Below are 19,574 nucleotides of genomic sequence, written 5' to 3'. Positions count from 1 at the left end.
CCACACAATCTCCCTGCGCAGAATCCGGTGAAGTGTCTTTCCTTCACTCCCAGTTTTCCCTCCCCCATTTCTCTGGCTGTGTTCAGATCTCCAGCTGCTGTTTGCAGAATAAGAATAAAATCAATCATTTTCTCTCCTGGTCACTGCTCCCTGATGCCCCGCCAACCCAATGCCCCTTCACTAACACGGCCACACATGTACCCTGTTGGTTGGACAAGACTCGCCAGCTTCCTCCCTCAAGTGGCACCTGGTCACCTGAGTACCTTGGGCATGACACCAAAAGAGCCCCACCTTCCCGATCTGCCCTGACTTCCTATTTCATTGGTAGTCTCTTGGGTTTGAGGATGACTTGCCTGATCTGTTTGTTAAATCCATCCATCTCCCTTGATTCCATAATCCTTAACACTCTCATCTCACAACCTTCTCACAATCTCAGTTTTTAAATTCTCTGTTGACTGAATCTGACCAGAATTCCAGATTTCTATTTTCCGTAAAGTGATTCCTGACATTGCTCCTGAACAGCCCAGTCTCAGTTAAGCAAATAAATATCACTGATTTGTATATTTAAATGGTGACAATTATTTTACTCTGAACTTTAAAAAAACGGCACAGTGGCAACACGGCAGCACTGTGGTTAGCACTGCTGCCTCATGTGGAGTTTGTCCGTTCTCCCCTTGTTGGTGTCGTGCGCCGGTTTCCTCCCACAGTCTGAAAGACGTGCTGGTTAGGTGCATTGACCCGAACAGGTGCCGGAGTGTGGCGACTCGGGGGATTTCACAGTAACTTCATTGCAGTGTTAATGTAAGCCTTACTTGTGATTAATAAATAAATTTTAACTTTAAAAACAAAATAACAGCAGTGATTAGCACTGCTGCCTCACAGCGCCAGGGACCCGGATTCAATTCCCAGCTTGGGTCACTGTTTGTGCAGAGTCTGCACATTCTTCACATGGTCCCACAGTCCAAAGATGTGCAGGCTAGGTGGATTGGCCATGCTAAATTGACCTACTTAGTACCCTCAGGGGGATTAACAGGGTAAATAGGTGAGGTTGCGGTGATAGGGCCTGCGTGGGATTGTTGTTCGGTGCAGGCTCGATGGGCCAAATGGCCTCCTCTGCACTGTAGGAATTCTATAATAATCGCAGTGAAAAACTGGAGAAGCTGGAAATGGGAACCAAAAACAGAAAGTTCTGGAAATGGGAACTGAAAACAGGAAGTTGTGGAAATCCTCAGCAGGTTTTGGCAGCTTCTGTGAGAGAGAGAAACAGAGTTAACATTTGCAATGCCAGAGGATTGTTGTTGATGAGCTGAGTGTTTGCAGCATTGTGGTGAGCTTTGAGAAACATACTGAATGTGAGTTTCTAGTTCTCACACAGATCTGGATGTCAATCTGATTTCACACCTTCCTCTGAACACTTTCCAAACTCAGCTCCAGCTCATTGTCCATCCCTTCACTAAACACCCGGATGGACAATCACCACCTCAAGATGGCGGCGCCCGCCGGTTGCCCGGGTAACCCGGGCCCAAGCAACAGGGAGCAGCCCCGCCCACTCCCCCTTCCCTTACCAAGATGGCCGTCCCCACGCTCCGCTCCCTGAACAAAAGACACGCCTTCCTCTCCTAAGGTGGTGGCCGGTCGCCCGGGTCAATCCGGGACCCGGATGATCCTCTTCCTATTGGTCCGGAGCTGCCCGTCAATCACTCCCCGGCCCATTGTGAGCTGGAGCATGCGCGGTGTGGCTGTGAATCTGGACTCAGGCGGATGAGTGCAGGAGGTTCCAAACCTCCCAGTAAGACCCATTGGTTTTATTGTCAGTCTGCAGACAGGAGCTGGAGAACTGAACCCAGTAAGAAGTTTAACAACACCAGGTTAAAGTCCAACAGGTTTATTTGGTAGCAAAAGCCACACAAGCTTTCGGAGCTCCAAGCCCCTTCTTCAGGTGAGTGGGAATTCTGTTCACAAACAGGGCAACTGAAACCAGACAGAGAAGGAGAGAGAAAACTGGGAGTGGAGGAAAGAAATAGTGGAGAAGGGTTTGGATTTCAGCCCAAGGAGGAGGGAGAGTGTGTGGGAAGGGGATTTACAGATTTAGGAGAACAAAGAACAATGCAGCACAGCAACAGGCCCTTTGGCCCACCGAGCCTGTGCTGATTCCTAATTTACACCCACTACTTATTGTCCCTAAACAGATTCTATCCCTCTGTTTGTCTCCCGTTTGTGTGTCTATCAAGATACGCCTTGAACGTTGCTAATGTGCCTGCTTCCACAACCTCCATTGGCAGCATGGTCCAGGCACCCACAACCCTCTGTGTGAAAAACTTTCCCCACCTCACCTTGAACCTGTGCCCTCTCATAGTCAACCCTTCCGCCCTGGGAAAAAGCCTCTGATTATCCACCCTATCTATGCATCCCATAATTTTGTAGATCTCTATCAGGTCACCCCTCAGTCTCCGTCTTTCTAGTGAAAACAATCCAGGTTTATCCAACCTCTTCATACCTTAAACCCTCTAGACTGGGCAACATCTGGTAAACCTTCTTTATAGTGTCTCCAAAGCATCCACGTCCTTCTAGCACAGTGGTTAGCACTGCTGCTTCACAGCTCCAGGGTCCCGGGTTCGATTCCCGGCTCGGGTCACTGTCTGTGTGGAGTTTGCACATTCTCCTCGTGTCTGCGTGGGTTTCCTCCGGGTGCTCTGGTTTCCTCCCACAGTCCAAAGATGTGCGGGTGAGGTTGATTGGCCAGGTTAAAAAAATTGCCCCTTAGAGTCCTGGGATGCGTAGGTTAGAGGGATTAGCGGGTAAAATATGTGGGGGTAGGGCCTGGGTGGGATTGTGGTCGGTGCAGACTCGATGGGCCGAATGGCCTCCTTCTGCACTGTAGGGTTTCTATGATTCTATGATAGTGTGGGAACCAGAACTGCATGTAATACTCCAAATGTGGCCTAATAAAAGTTTTATACAGCTGTAACACATCTTGCCAACTTTTATACTTGATGCCCCGGCCAATGAAGGCAAGCAAGAGAGGAAAAAATGTTCCAGAGAAACTAAAATTGTTCAAAATTTCTATCCTGGACTGACTGATGACTTTTGTAAACTGTTTTACAGAATATTGGAAAGGAGGAATTACAGACAGAAACAGAAATCACATTGAGATCTGACAGAGTCACTCGATTCATCAGGGTCTGAATATCATTGGCCTTTGAATGTGGAAGGAGAAATGTTTGTTCTGTCTGTGGGAAAAGATTTCAAACATCAGTGTGACTGGAAAAGCACCGAGACACACACAAATACCTGAGAGAGTATTTCTGTGAACTGACTATGGAAAGAGCTTTAACCAGTTACACAGCCTGAAAAAATATCACACCATTCACAGCGAGGAGAAACCGTTCACATGTTCTGTGTGTGGATGAGGATTCAACTAAGTGTCCAACCTGGAGAGACACAAGGACACCAGCACCATGGAGAAACCATGGAAATGTAGGGATTGTGGGAAAGGATACAGTTACCCTTCTGAACTGGAAATGCATCGACGCGCTCACACTGGGGAGAGGCCGTTCACCTGCTCCACCTGTGGGAAGGGATTCACTCAGTCATCCAGCCTGCTGACACACCAGTATGTTCACACTGATCAGACACCTTTCAAATGTTCTGACTGTGAGAAAACATTTAAAAGCAAAAAGTATCTGCTGAGGCACCAACACATTCACAGTGAGGAGAAGCCGTTCACCTGCCCCTTGTGTGGGAAGCGATTCACTGCTACATCCAACCTGCAGAAACACCAGCGAGTTCACACTGACAAGAGACCGTTTAAATGTCCAGACTGCGGGAAGTGCTTCAAAACCTCCGGTGAAGTGACGTGTCATCAACGTGTTCACACTGACGAGAGACCATTTAGATGTTCTCACTGTGGGACTGGGTTCAGGCGATCATCTGAACTCACTGTACACCAGCGAATTCACACTGGAGAGAGACCATACAGCTGCTCTGTGTGTGGGAAGAACTTCATTCAATCATACCACCTGCTGAAACACCAGCAAATTCACATCGATGTAAAACCTTTTAAATGTTTTGACTGTGAGCAGAGCTTCAAAAGCAGCAAAAGTCTCGTGATGCACCAGCGGGTTCACACTGGGGAGAGACCGTTCACCTGCTCTGTGTGTGGGAAGGGATTCACTCAGTCATACAACCTGTTGAAACATCAGCGGATTCACTCTAATATAAAACATTATAAATATTTTGATTATGAGCAGAACATTAAAAGTAGCAATGATCTAATGATACACCAGCAAGTTCACACTGGAGAGAGACTGTTCACCTGTTCCGAGTGTGGGAATGGATTCACTGACTTACAGCAAATGCTCAGACACCAGCAACTTCATGAGTGTCTGCAGGGGTTGGATTCAACTGCTTTTGCTGCTGTTAATCACACTGAGGACTGAATGTGTGGGTTAATCCTGAGGTGTGTAAGAAATGTGTTCAGCCGCTCTCTTCCATGGATCAGAGCTCCTTATCTGGGGAGAGAAAACAGGTGCATTCTGGGTTTGTCACCCAGCAAGCTGCTGTGGAAGCTTTCTTCATAAGAGGGAGAGAGGGAGGGACAGAGAGTGCTGTTCTGTTAATTTTCAAGGAACTTTTTTACATTTGATGAAGATTATTAGATAGTGATTGTTTACAAAGCATGCTCTGAAATCAGATTGATATACAACTGCGAGCTGTTCCTGACCACAAGTGACTATTCCAGTCTGAAAATGTCTCTAATCTGAAGTTTCCAAATGTTTTTGTGACATTCCTGAGTTTCAGATGAAAAGCGGCGACAACAATTGGTATTTACCCAGTAACAGGTTAGAATGTACCGAGACCCTTCACAGACGGTCAGAAGCTGGGTTGAAAAGGTAAGGAGCAGGTTTAGTGAGGGATTTCCATCCTTTAGGACCTCAGCAGGTGAAAGTACAGGTGGAGTGAAGCCGGTTGGGGGAGCTGAAGAGGGTCAGAACATTTTATTTTATTGTCTCCTGGGATGTGGGCATCACTGGAAAGGCCAGAACTTGTTACCCATCCCTTATTGTCCTTGAACTGAGTGACTTGCTCGGCCCTAGACCCAACCACATTGCTGTGAGTCCAGAGTCACACGTAGGCCAGACCAGATAAGGATGGCAGATTTCCTTCCCTAAAGGACATTGGTAAAGTTTTACAACAATCGATGATAACTAACATGGACATCATTACTGAGACTAGCTTTAGAATTCCAGATTCATTAATTGAATTGGGGATTTGAACCCATGTCCCCAGAGCATTCGGCTGGACTTCTGGATGTCTGTTCCAGAAGTGGAAATGGTTGAGAGCTTCATGATTTGAGATGTCCAGATCACCAACAACCTGTCCTGGTCCCTCCACGCCAACACTATAGTTAAGAAAGGCCACCAACACCTCTGCTTTCTCAGGAGGCTAAGAAAATTTGGCATGTATTTTACACAGAGGGTGGTGGGGGCCTGGAATGCGCTGCCAGGCAAGGTGGTGGAGGCGGACACACTGGGAACGTTTAAGACTTATCTAGATAGCCACATGAACGGAGTGGGAATGGAGGGATACAAAAGAATGGTCTAGTTTGGACCAGGGAGCAGCACGGGCTTGGAGGGCCGAAGGGCCTGTTCCTGTGCTGTATTGTTCTTTGTTCTATGTCTGCTACGACTCATTAGCTTTTACAGATGCACCATAGAAAGCACTCAAGTCTGAGATCACCGACCAACCGACTCAAGAACACCTTCTTCTCTGCTGCTATCAGACTCTTGAATGGACCTACCTTGCATTAAGCTTTTCTCTACACCCCAGCTATGACTTTAACACTATTTTCTGCACTGTCTCCTTTCCTTCTCCCTGATGTACTCTATGAACAGTATGTTTTTTGTCTGTATGTTGTGCAAGAAACAATACTTTTCACAGTATCCCAATACAGGTGACAATAATGAATCCAATCAACGACATTACCACTGTGTCACCTTCTTCCCTAATTGGAGGAGGGCAGGGAGCTCGGAGGGTTGTGGGGCTGGTGGAGGTTCGAGAGACTGTCTATCATGGAGAAAGTGGCTGCCTCCATGGAGCTTCAAGCACGGCTCTGACTTGCCTCCAAGCAGGTCATGACCATAAACTGTAAACTTCCAGCCCTTGTCCATTGTTACATCCCGAGGACCAGCTCCCCCTCTCTCTGGGTTTGTGCTGATTATCGATCCGGCTGGGAGCCACTGGGTGGATGAGTGGGTGAAGGAATGTTCAGTGAACATGAAGGGGGTTGTGTCTGTTTCCCCATTTTTGTTCTGTTCACTTTTCCAATATTTATTTATTTTCATTTTTAACCAAAAGATATTCAAGTTGTAGCACTGAGATCCAGAGGAGTTTAAATCTGTTAAAATCAATCCCCATCCAGTACACAGGAGGACTGGACTGGTCCCAACTTTTTATGGTATCAATAAACACAGATCTTACAAGATGTTTATCGGGGGAATTGTTTTTCTCTGAGACCAGGGACGGTCAAACTCTGTCCCAAAGTTCAGATTAGGGCCTTGAGCCTGGGCTATGGGGCCACACACCTGGAGCACCGTTCCCAGATGTCCTGTCCCGGATGTCCTTCACCCTGATTTAAATCACCCCACCATTGGTGGCCGTGCCTTCAGCTGCCTGGACCCTAAGCTCTGGAATTTCCTCCCTAAACCTCTCCACCTTTCCACTTCACTTTCCTCCCTAAAGACTCTCCTTATAACCAATCTCTTTGGATCATCTGACCCAATGTGTCCTTTTGTTCCTGTGAAACTGCTTCGGACATTTTATTCAGTGAAAAGTTCTACATTAATATAAGTTGTTGTTGTAGTTCAGTGAAATCTGATCACTTACTGAGTGAGTGAGTTTGTATAAATGTAACTCAGATGGACACAGTTTGTTAGAACAGACCGAGGGAGAAGGAAGCTCTGAATTAATCACGAGACTTTTTGTTCTAATTTGCTTTTACAGCTAAATGTTTTCCAGACACACTGGCTGCCTACAGAATAAATCTGAAATTTTAAACATCACCCCCCCCACCAACAAGAAAAAAAGCAATATAAATACATTGATATCAAGTGCATGGCTCTCATTGCAACATTTTTTTATTCATTTATGGAACATGGTCATTGTTGGCTGGACAGCATTTATTGCCCATCCCTAGTTGCCCTTGGTGGGCATTTAAGAAACAACCACATTGCTGTGGCTTTGGTGTCACATGTAGGCCAGACCAGGTAAGGATGGCAGATTTCCTTCCCTAAAGGACATTAGTGAACATACATGCAGATATAGGAATTAGGAGGAGTCGGCCACTTGGCCCCTTGAGTCTGGTCTACCATTCAATAAGATGATGTCTGATCTGATTGTAACCTCAACTCCATATACCCACCTATCCCGATAAATTTTCACCCCCTTATTGTTACGATCCTTGACCAGACCCCGGGATGTGAGGGGAGATCCAGTTAGGGACAATAAACAGTTTGATTAAAATAAAGGTTGTGATTCAAGACACTTGACAAGTGGCACGGTGGCACAGTGGTCAGCACTGCTGCCTCAGCACCAGGGGCCCAAGTTCGATTCCCGGCTTGGGTGACTGTCTGTGTGGAGTCTGCACATTCTCCCTGTGTCTGTGTGGGTTTCCCCCGGGTGCTCCGGTTTCCTCCCACAGCCTAAACGTGTGCGGGTTAGATGGATTGGACATGCTAAATTGCCCCTTAGTGTCAGGAGGACTAGCTAGGGTAAATGCATGGGGTTATGGGGATAGAGCCTGGGTGGGATTGTGCAGACTCGATGGGCTGAATGGCCTGCTCTTAGGATTCTATGAGTCTAACAAGTGAATAAAGGCACAAGATTCCACAGATTCTGGAGCAGGACTGGAGGGGGCACTCCGCTCCCTCTCGGTCCTCCAGCCCCGCTCCTCATTCACTCCGATTGGTTGGAGGCCCCGCCCCTCATTCACTCTGGGTGGAGGACCAGCCGCTCCCGCTTGGTCCTCCAGGCCCGCCCCTCATTCACGCTGGTTGGAGGACCAGCTGCTCCTTCTCAGTTCTCCCAACTCGCCCCTCATTCACTCCGATTGCTTGGAGGACCAGCTGCTCCTTCTTGGTCCTCCAGTCACCAAGCGGAGCTTCTCTTTTCATTGTTGAGGAATCATAACCTGAGGCAAAGGCCCAATTGGGAAAGGTGATTATTTCTGGATATATAAAATCAGTAATAAAGTCATTAAAGTTGATTTGTTGTTGTGAGCTGCATTATTTGTGAGAATGAGAGTGACGGAGTGGGATTGATCCACAGCCTGAGTCACCAGTTTAAGGACAGGAGGAGAGAGAATCTGGAGAGGAGAAAAGAATCTGGAGGAGACTGGAGACTGAATCTGGAGCAATGAGCAGAGAGGGAGAGGAGTGTGTGGGACACAGAGTTATAGATCTGGGGAAGTATATATGGTGGAAGAGAATAGCTAAAGTAAATGTTGGCCCTTTAGAGGACAATACTGGTGAGGTATTAATGGGGAACACAGAGATGGCAGAGACACTAATCCAATATTTTGCCTCTGTCTTCACAGTAGAGAATAATGAAGATTTTCTAAAAACTGTTGTTAATGCAGAGCAACTTGGTGCAATAATCATCACTTCGGCGAGGTATTGAATAAACTAAGTGGATTAAAGGCAGATAAGTCTCTGGGGCCTGATGGCCTGCACCCGAGGGTATTAAAGGAGGCGGCAGCAGAGATAGTGGATGCATTAGTTGTGATATTTCAAAATTCCTTGGATTCTGATAAGGTCCCACTAGATTGGAAACAGGCTAATGTGATGCCCTTATTCAAAAAGGGAGAGAGGCAAAAAATAGGAAACCAAAGGCCAGCTTGCTTGACCTCTGTAGTGAGGAAGCTGCTGGAATCAATCGTTAAGGAGGAGATGAATGAGCATTTGGAATGGCAAAGCTCAATCCACCATTGTCAGCATGGTTTTATTCAGGGTAAGTCATGTTTGACAAACTTGCTTCAATTCTTAGAGGACAGAACCAGCAAGGTGGACATGGGGAAACCTGTGGATGTGGTATATATAGACTTCCAGAAAGCATTTGACAAGGTGCCGCATAAAAGACTGATCCAGAAAGTGTGATCGCAGGGGATTGAGGGTGGAGAACTGGATTGGATTGAGGATTGGCTCACTGACAGAAAGCAGAGGGTCGGGATAAATGGGTCCTTCTCTGGCTGGCAAAATGTAACTAAGGGGGTGCCGCAGGGATCAGTCCTCGGACCTCAACTGTTTACAATCTATATAAATGATCTGCAAGCAGGGACAGAGTGTAACATAGCAAAATTTGCAGATGATACTAAAATAGGTGGGAAAGCAGTCAGTGAAGAGGATATAAAGCTTCTACAGATGGATAGGTTAGGAGAATGGGTGAAAGTTTGGCAGATGAAGTTTAGTGTGGACAGGTGTGAGGTTATCCACTGACAGAAAAAAATGGAAAGGCAAATTATCTAAACGGAAAGCAGCTTCACTATGTGTCCAGGCAGAGGGAATTGGGTGTCTATGTTCATGAATCATAGAAAGTCGGTCTGCAGGTGCAGCATGTAATAAAAAAGGCAAATGGGATGTTGGTATTTATTGTAAAGAATCTGGAGTATAAACAGGTGGGGAGGTGGATTTGAGACCAGGGAGAGATCAGCCATGATCTGATTGAATGGCAGAGCAGGCTCGAAGAGCTGAATTTGTCTTCTTCTGTCCTAATTCCTATGTTCCCTTGAAAGCTTCCACAGAAACTAGAATTGTCTGCTCTGAATTTCTGTCCTCTATTTATACTGATAACTTCTGTAAACTCCTTTTACAGGGGGTGAGCGGGAAAGGAGTTCCAGACAGGAAAGTCAGAACAAACATCATGTCAAAATCTGAGAGTCACTCGATTCATCAGGAGCTGAATATCATTGACCTTTGAATGTGGAAGGAAAAATGTTTGTCTCTTCTGTCGGTGGGAAACGATTTCATAAATCAATGGGATTAGAAAATCACCGAGACACACGCACACCCGAGTGAGAGTGTTCCAGTGAACTGACTGTGGAAAGAGCTTTAAACAGTTACACAGGCTGAAAAAACATCACCATTCACAGTGAGGAGAAACTGTACACGTGTTGTGTGTGTGGACGAGGCTTCAACTGATCATCAACATGGAGAGACATGATGACACCGACACCACGGAGAAACCATGGATATGTGGGGACTGTGGGAAAGCATTCACTTGCCCGTCCAAACTGGAAACACATCGACGCACCCACACTGGGGAGAGACCTTTCAACTGTCCCATGTGTGGGAAGGATTTCACTCAGTCATCCAACTTAGCATTACATCAGCGTGTTCACACTGGAGAGAGGCCGTTCAGTTGCTCTGTGTGTCGGAAACGATTCATTCAGTCATACAATCTAGCGTTACACCGGCAGGTTCACACTGGGGAGAGGCCGTTCACCTGCTCCGTGTGTGGGAAGGGATTCATTAATTCCTCTAACCTAGTGGCACACCAGCGAGTTCACTCCGGGGAGAAACCATTCAGCTGCACTGACTGTGGAATGAGCTTTAGGCTTTCATCCACCCTGCTGAAACACCAGCGAGTTCACACTGGGGAGAGGCCATTCAGCTGCACTGACTGTGGAAAGAGCTTCAGACACTCAGGCAGTCTCACTGTACACCAGCGAGCTCACACTGGGGAGAGGCCATTCAGCTGCACTGACTGTGGAAAGAGCTTCAGACACTCAGGCAGTCTCACTGTACACCAGCGAGCTCACACTGGGGAGAGGCCATTCACCTGCTCCGAGTGTGGGAAGGGATTCACTGATTGATGCCAACTGCTGAGACATGAACGAGTTCACACCAGGGAGAGGCCGTTCACCTGCTCCGAGTGTGGGAAGGGATTCACTGATTCATCTCAGCTGCTGAAACACCAGCGAGTTCACAAGTGAGGGCAGGGATTGGATTCTGCTGTTATTGCTGCTGTTAATGATAACCAGGCCCTTTCATTCTGACAGCTGGAGTTTGTTTATACTCAGTAACTGGGCTGGAGTTTAATATTCTGGATCTGATTGCGTTCTCTGGGCTGCAGTGTCCCTTTAAGAACCTCTGTCTGCGACCTTTCCCCATAATTCAGCAACTCGCATCAGAAATTAATTTACAACAGGATTCTGAACTTCTTACTTCAATCCCAAATTGATCTTTGGTACAAACTTTACAATTCAGTGTCTGAGAGGTTCCACTGATTAACATCTCCAATTAAAATGCTGATTAATCCTTGCTGACGTGCACATTATACACAGTGACACCTCCATTATCCACCAGAAAGAGAAATGAAAATTGGAGGAGAATCGAGAGATCCCAAATCTTACCCCTCCACTCTGGTACAGAATTCTCTCCCCCCCGCCCCCCCTCCCCCTCAACCCGGGAGTGGAGACAAGTTCAATCCAAGTAACAGACTGTAAGAAATTGCTGTCTAATAACTTTATAACATTTTCAGAATATTCTGGATTATCGAAGCAGCTCACTCTCTGTCTTGTGAAGAAAGCTTCCATCGCAGCTCTGACGAAGGGTCATCCAGACTCGAAATGTCAGCTCTATTCTCTCCCTCCAGATGCTGTCAGACCAGCTGAGATTTTCCAGCATTTTCTGTTTTTGAAACACAGGACAGGCTTGCTATCTCTGCCAAGGACAATGTCACTAGTACAGACCCTGAAACAAGAGATTTATAATCCTGATACGATCGGATCTCATGACCCGTACATAAACCAACTGCCTGTGTGAAGTTTAAAGCAGGCTCTTGAGAGCAAAGAGATTTTGAAGTGATCCGTACTGACTTCAGCCCAACACCCGCACTCTGGCTCACACCAGTAAACCACTCAGAGGAGACTGCAGCCACCAGCTACAGAGACCAGCACTCACTCTGTGTCATCTGTCTGTTTGTCCTCTGGGATTGGTAAATCATTTTCACCTGCCAGTTTGTGGGTTTCTCCTGTTTATTTAGCTTCTGCATCATATTCAAACTGTTGCTTCTCAATGAAATACTTCAAATCACTTCTGAGCTCAACACCCTCTTTGGGTACTCTGTGATTTGCGGAGCTAAATCCCACAAGTTCGGAGTGGGATCAGTCTTCGTTAAACATGAATGGGGAAGTTCCTAAGTGAAGCCAGGACTATACAATGGCACTGCCTCATTACAGGGAATGACTGATAGATAATCTGACAGAGAAAACAGGCAGGCCGGGGCTGAGAGATATCCTGGGGATTGGAGAAGGTGGTGATGGGGATTACGAGTAAATCCTATATAATAGGATTTCTAAACCAGTTCAGAAAGGAGAAATTAAGTTGAAGAGGGTCCAGTATCAGTTAGAAAATATCCACAAGGTGGATGCAGATGAACAGGGAGCTGGAGAATATTTAAAGTCCGTGCATGAAGTTTTGTTTGAACCAGATGTATTGACAACATGTCAATAATTTAAAGTTGTGTGAGATGACCTGCACGGTGGGGAGGATGAATCAAAGTTGATCGTTATCAAATTTACTGGAAAAGGTTTTATAGTTATTCTTAATGGCAGCTGAAGGGTTTGTGTTGCTGATTCTGATCATTCAAGGAGGTTTACGATGTTATCCATGGGATGTCATCAAAAAATGAGGAAAACAAGCTCATAGTTTAGAAATAGTGAGATTAGTGAGAAATTAGTGAGAATTCAGTAAGATATTCCTTTTCAAAAATAGAAAATGGGAAAATCTCAATAAGTCTGACAGCATCTGTGGAGCGAGGATATAGCTCCCACCTATTTTAGTATCATTTTGCTATGTTACACCCAGTCCCTGCTTGCAGATCATTTATATAGATTGTAAAGAGTTGAGGTCCGAGGACTGATCCCTGCAGCACCCCATTAGTTACATTTGCCAGCCATGTTTTGAGGCAGGGAGTCAGTCAGACTCGAAACATTGGCTCTATTCTCTCTCCACAGATGCTGTCAGAAGTGTTGGAATTTTCCAGCATTTTCTGTTTTTGTTTCAGATTCCAGCATCTGCAGTATTTTGCTTTTATTCCCTTCTCCAGGTGCGGAGATCTGGGTTGACAAACACAGGACAGTGTAGGCCTATTATATCTGCTAAGGGCAGATCATGCAGGGCAGCCACACCAAACAGTGCCAGTGAGTAGAAAAACGCCATCTGCACTGCCCCACCAAACATTCCCAGCCCATAATGAGCTGGGTTCCGGGGGGTTAGTTACCAGGCAATGAAATTGTCATAAAGCAACATCATTTAATCAAGCTCATCCTCTCTTTGACCTTTTAAAGATGGAGAACTGGGACATCCTGTCTCCAAACACATCCCACCCTGTTCACACCGGGAATCCCAGGGTGGAGATCTGAGACCAGACAGGATAGATGCAGGAAAGATGTTCCTAATGGTGGGGCTGCCCAGAACCAGGGGGTCACAGTCTGACGATGCAGGGTAGACTGTTTTGGGGAGATAAGCAGAAATGTCTTCACCCAGAGAGTGGTCAGCCTATGGAATTCACCACCATAGGGAATAGTCGAGGCCAAAACATTGTATGTTTTCAAGAAACAGTTCGATATAGCGCATGAGGTGAAGGGGATCAAAGGATATGGGGAGAAGGCGGGATCAGGCTATTGAACTGGATGATCAGCCATCATCAAATGAATGGTGGAGCATGTTCGATGGGCCGAATGGCCTCCTCCTGCTCCTATTTTCTATGTTTCAAACATATTCCTCCATGTTCACACTGAGACTCTCGGGGTGGGAAGTGTGATGTGTTTGGGACAAATTGCTATTTGTAAAGTGAAGGTAGATCAGCAGCAGGAGTTAGTGAAGAGAGTGATGATGATAACCAGGCAGACTGACTCACCAGGAAAGTTTCTCCAGAGGAGATTCCATGGGATTCACCCAAAACACAATTATTGCCACCCTGACGCAATGGAAATGTTCAAGATGTTCAAGGGGTTCAATAATCAACCAGAGATTTGATGAGAAACCTCTTTACCCAGTGAGTATTTGCCATGAATGGATTAAGGCAGTGGGCTGTCGAGTCTCTTTCACGGTGATGTTCGCAGTCGGGTGTCCCTGGAATGGAACACATGGTGTCCATCAGCATGACTAAGATCCTCCATGACCAGTGGGCAATGTGGGGGCTGGAGTGCTTCATTTCTCCCCAGAACCACATCCTGTTTTGAAATTTGTAATTTTCCTTTGGGGGTTTTGTTTTTGGTGTTCACAGGAATCTGTCTGAGGCTCTGACATCCAGGAAGCTCACCTATTTTGGACATGTGTTGTAAATAGGGAGGGATGGCACAGTGGTTAGCACTGCTGCCTCACAGCGCCAGGGATCTGGGTTCAATTCCGGCCTCGGGTCACTGTCTGTGTGGAGTTTGCACTTTCTCCCTGTGTCTGTATGAGTTTCCTCCGGGTGCTCCGGTTTCCTCCCACAGTCCAAAGATGTGTGGGTGAGGTTGATTGGCCATGCTAAATTGACCCGAGTGTCAGGGGAATTAGCAGGTAAGTATGTGGGGTTACGGCAATAGGACCTGGGTGGGATTGTGGTCGGTACAGACTCAATGGGCTGAATGGCCTCCTTCTGTACTGTAGGGATTCTATGATTCTCTATGAGTATTTGGAAAAAGAGGGACTGCAAGGCAAAACACCTGGAAAATGTGTGCAAGGAAGGCCCAAGATGGCACGGGTGGATAATATCAGAATGTGGACTGGTCTCTCGATGGGACAGGCAGTGAGAGCAGCTGAGAAATCAGTGGAGAAAAATTGTTCAGAGTGCGGCCAATCCTCAGAACGAGGACGGATGAACGACAAGACGCCTGTAGTGGGAGGAAAAAGACTATTTACTATCCAGGATAAAATTAATACACCACATCTGCTTCTGTGGATCATTTCAGTGGAAATGTGCTCCCAGGCTCAAAGAACATCATCAGCCCACTGGAAGACATGAGACTGGCCAGTCCTGCTGAGCAAAACCCTCCGACCCTCTCACTTCACCAACTGTCAGAATGAACATGGTTCAGTCCTGGATGTGATTAACAGCAGCAATAACAGCAGAATCCAACCCCTGTCATCACTTGTGAATCCGTTGGTGTCTCAGCAGGTGAGATGAATCACTGAATCCCTTCCCACACACGGAGCAGGTGAATGGTTTCTGCCCAGAGTGAACTCGCTGGTGTTTCAGCAGGTTCGAAGATTGAGTGAATCCCTTCCCACAGTCACGGCAGGTGAACGGCCTCTCCCCAGAGTGAACTCGCTGGTGTGTCAGCAGGGTGGATGAGTGAGTAAATCTCTTCTCACACTCTGAGCAGGTGAACGGCCTCTCTCCCGTGTGAACTCTCTGGTGTCTCAGTAGGTGAGATGAATCACGGAATCCCTTCCCGCACTCAAAGCAAGTGAACGGCTTCAGCCCAGAGTGAACCCGCTGGTGTTTCTGCAGATTTGAAGACTGAGCGAATCCCTTCCCACACTGGGAGCATCTGAATGGTCTCTCTCCGCTGTGAACTCGCTGGTGTGTCAGCAGGGTGGATAAATCACTGAATCCCTTCTCACACTCTGAGCAGGTGAACGGCCGCTCCCCAGTGTGAACTCGCCAGTGTGTCAGCAGGGTGGAGGAGTCTTTAAATCCCTTCCCACAGTCAGAGCAAATGAACGGCCTCTCCCCAGTGTGAACTCGCTGGTGCCTCAGCAGAAGGGATGGATTAGTGAATCCCTTCCCACATTGAGAGCAGGTGAATGGCCTCTCTCGACTGTGAACCTGTTGGTGTGTCAGCAGTGTGGACGACTGAGCAAATCCCTTCCCACACTTGGAGCAGGTGAATGGTCTCTCCCCAGTGTGACTGCGTCGATGAGTTTCCAGCTCAGACGGGGACCTGAATCCCTTTCCACAGTCCCCACATTTCCACGGTTTCTCCATGGTGCGGGTGTCCTTGTGACTCTCCAGGTTAAACAATCAGTTAAATCTCACATGGAACATGGGTACAGTCTCTCCCGCTGTGAATGCTGCGATGTTGTTTCAGACTGTGTAACTGGTTAAAGCTCTTTCCACACTCAGTGCACTGGAACACTCTCACTCGGGTGTGTGTGTGTCTCGGTGCTTTTCCAGTCACACTGATGTTAGAATGGCCGATGGTTTCACATCCCAGTGAATTGAGTGGCTCAGATCTTGATGTTTGTTTTGAGATTTCTGTCTCAAAATTCTCCCCTTCTAATATCCTGTAAAAGGAGTTCACAAAAGTCCTATTAGTGTAGGATAAAAATTCAGAACAGACAGTTTTAGTTTCTCTGGAACAATCTGTCCTCTCATTCCCCCAAAGCTGTAAATCTGTCTATTTTTCCTCCATTCTCAGTCTGCTGTACCTCCTGAAGATGCTAATTCATGTTGATTGACAGATCAATACATAATGCTTCCTGTCCTCAACACAGAGACCATAACATCATGGAAAGTAGGAGGAATAGACCATTCGGCCCATTGAGCCTGCCGTTCCATTCAATAAGATGATGGTTGATCCGATTGTGCCCTTAACTCCACGTTCCCGCCTGTCGGCCATAACTCTTGTGGATAACAATCTGCCTAACTCAGCCTGACGCAGCCTCCACTGCTCCCTGGGGAAAATAATTCCAAAGACCCCCTGAGGGAAGAAATTTCTCCTCCTCTCCATTAGAAATGAGAAACCCTTTATATTTGGCATTAAGACCATAAGACCATAAGACATAGGAGCGGAAGTAAGGCCATTCGGCCCATCGAGTCCACTCCACCATTCAATCATGGTTGATTTCAACTCCATTTACCCGCTCTCTCCCCATAGCCCTTAATTCCTCGAGAAATCAAGAATTTATCAATTTCTGTCTTGAAGACGCTCAACGTCTCGGCCTCCACAGCCCTCTGTGGCAATGAATTCCACAGACCCACCACTCTCTGGCTGAAGAAATTTCTCCTCATCTCTGCCCATGTGGGGAAATAACCTCTCTTCATCTGTCAAGCTACCTTGGGCAGCACGGTGGCACAGTGGTTAACACTGCTGCCTCACAGTGCCAAAGATCCATGTTCAATTCCCGGCTTGGGTCACTGTCTATGCGGATTCTGCACATTCCCCCCGTGTCTGTGTGGGTTTCTTCCAGATGCTCCGGTTTCCTCCCACAGTCTGAAAGACGTGCTGGTTAGGTGCACTGGCCAAACAAAATTCTCCCTCAGTGTCCCCGAACAGGCGCTGGAGTGTGGCAACTAGGGGATTTTCACAGTAACTTCTTTGCAGTGTTAACGTAAGCCTACTTGTGACACGAATAAATAAAATTTAAACTTAAAAAGATTACCCCTCATTCTTCTAAACTCCAATGAGTACAGGCTCAACCGTTCCCAATAACACAACACCTTCCCAGGTATTAGACTGGTGATCCAGTATAACGTGGGAAAATGTGAACTTGTCCACTCAGACAGAAAGAACAGAAAAAGCAGCAGCTTATTTAAATGAATTGCAGAACAAAGAAGAAAACAGCACAGGAACAGGCCCTTCGGCCCTCCAAGCCTGCACCGATCATGTGTTCCTAACTAGACCATCTGTTTGTATCCCTCTATTCCCAGTCTGTTCATGTGGCTATCTAGATAAGTCTTAAATGATCCTAGCATGTCTGCTTCAACCACCTTGCTTGGTAGTGCATTCCAGGCCCCCACCACCCTCTGTGTAAAAAACTTTCCCATACTTATCTGTATTGAACCTTGCCCCCCTTACCTTGAACTTGTGACCCCTTGTGTTTGTCATTTCTGACCTGGGAAAAAGCTTCCAACTGTTCACCCTATCTATGCCCTTCATAATTTTATAAACTTCTATTAGGTCGCCCCTCAACCTCCGTCTTTCCAGGGAGAACAACCCTAGTTTACTGAATCACACCTCATAGCGAATACCCTCCATACCAGGCAACATCCTGGTAAACCTTCTCTGCACTCTCTCCAAAGCCTCCACGTCCTTCTGGTAGTGTGGCGACCAGAACTGGACGCAGTATTCCAAATGTGGCCTAACCAACGTTCTATATAACTGCAACATCATATGCTAACTTTTACCCTCGATGCCCCATCCAATAAAGGCAAGCATGCCATATGCCTTCTTCACCACCTTTTCCACCTGTGCTGCCACCTTTAAGGTTCTGTGGACTTGCACACCCAGATCCCTGTGTGTGTCTGTACTCCTGATGGTTCTGCCATTTATTGTATAGCTCCCCCCTGCATTAGATCTCCCAAAATGCATCACTTTGCATTTATCTGGATTAAATTCCATCTGCCATTTCTCCGCCCAATTTTCCAGCCTATCTATATTCGGCTGTATTCTCTGACAATGTTCATCACTACCCGCAACCCCAGCAATCTTTGTGTCGTCCGCAAACTTACTAATCAGACCAGCTACATCTTCTTCCAAATCATTTATATATATCACAAACAGAACTCTGAGGTACAGAGCAATCTGGGTGCCTTGGCAGGTGAATCACAAGTTAGTTTCCAGGTGCAGGGTTAATACTCAGGTCCATGAACTCCACCACCATGCACCCCACAAACTGTGTCACCCTCATCAGCGATACTATCCTCCTCCCTGACCACAGTCTGAACCAGACCAATTGCAATCTTCCTTTCCTATTTGACCTCGAGTTGAACTATTGGCGACATATCCTCACCGTCTCTAATATTACTGTTTCCACCTCTAAGACAATTAGATCCATCCTGCCTCAGTTCATTTGCTGCTGAACTTCTCATCTTGCCTTTGTTACTTTCAGATTTGACTATTCCAACGCTCTTCTGACCGATCCCCCATCTTCCATTCTCCATAAACTTACCCTCCTCCAGAACTCTCTGGATGGTTGGCAGTTTAGTGGGAAAGAGTGAATAGAACGGAAGATGGGTTTCATGGACAAGATTAGCTCTTGAAGGGACAAGGGGAGATGGAGAGAAACTAAAGAAAGTCAGTTTAAGGCCTGGGCTGGGCAGATCTTCAGAACAATTTTGAACTTCCGGGGTAGTGGAAGGGAGGAAAGCAGCAGAGGCAGCTGATCAGATTGTCTCAATCTTAGTGACAATGGGGCAGCACAGAGGCAGAGTGGTAGCATTGCTGCCTCACAGCGCCAGAGACCCAGGTTCAATTCCAGACCAGGTGGGCAGTTTGCACGTTCTCCTGAAGTCTGTGTGGGTTTCCTCCGGGTGCTCTGCTTTCCTACCACAGTCCAAAGATGTGCAGGTTAGGTGGCTTGGCCATGCTAAATTGCCCCTTAGTGTCTAAAGATATGTGGGTCGGGCGTATTGGCCATGATGGATGCATGGGGATAGGGCCGAGGTAATATGCTCTGTTGGAGAGTTGGTGCAGACTCAATGGGCCGAATGGCCTCCTTCCACATTGCAGGGATTCTATGATTCCATGAGCTCCTCACACTCGTTGTTTTGGCAAGAATGGAGGAGACTGGGGATACCGAGGATGTTTTAAAATTATTAACCACACTGGCTGTTCCAACACAAAGCTGATTTATTTGACTTTT

At 46.8% G+C, this 19,574-nt stretch overlaps 1 protein-coding gene across 1 annotated transcript in view; it reads left to right on the top strand.

The window, feature by feature from the left end:
• The window catches only part of LOC144487530 (uncharacterized), a 64,742-nt gene that overhangs the window by 21,386 nt on the left and 23,782 nt on the right, over positions 1-19,574 (top strand). The window contains exons 5-6 of the mRNA XM_078205616.1: positions 8,636-8,669; positions 10,349-10,471. Coding sequence (XP_078061742.1) covers positions 8,636-8,669; positions 10,349-10,471 — 157 coding nt within the window. The remainder of the gene's footprint in view (positions 1-8,635; positions 8,670-10,348; positions 10,472-19,574) is intronic.

This window comes from Mustelus asterias, unplaced genomic scaffold (assembly GCF_964213995.1).
Source record: "Mustelus asterias unplaced genomic scaffold, sMusAst1.hap1.1 HAP1_SCAFFOLD_847, whole genome shotgun sequence".
Taxonomy (NCBI): Eukaryota; Metazoa; Chordata; class Chondrichthyes; order Carcharhiniformes; family Triakidae; genus Mustelus; species Mustelus asterias.
This window is presented reverse-complemented; position numbering and strand designations above follow the sequence as displayed.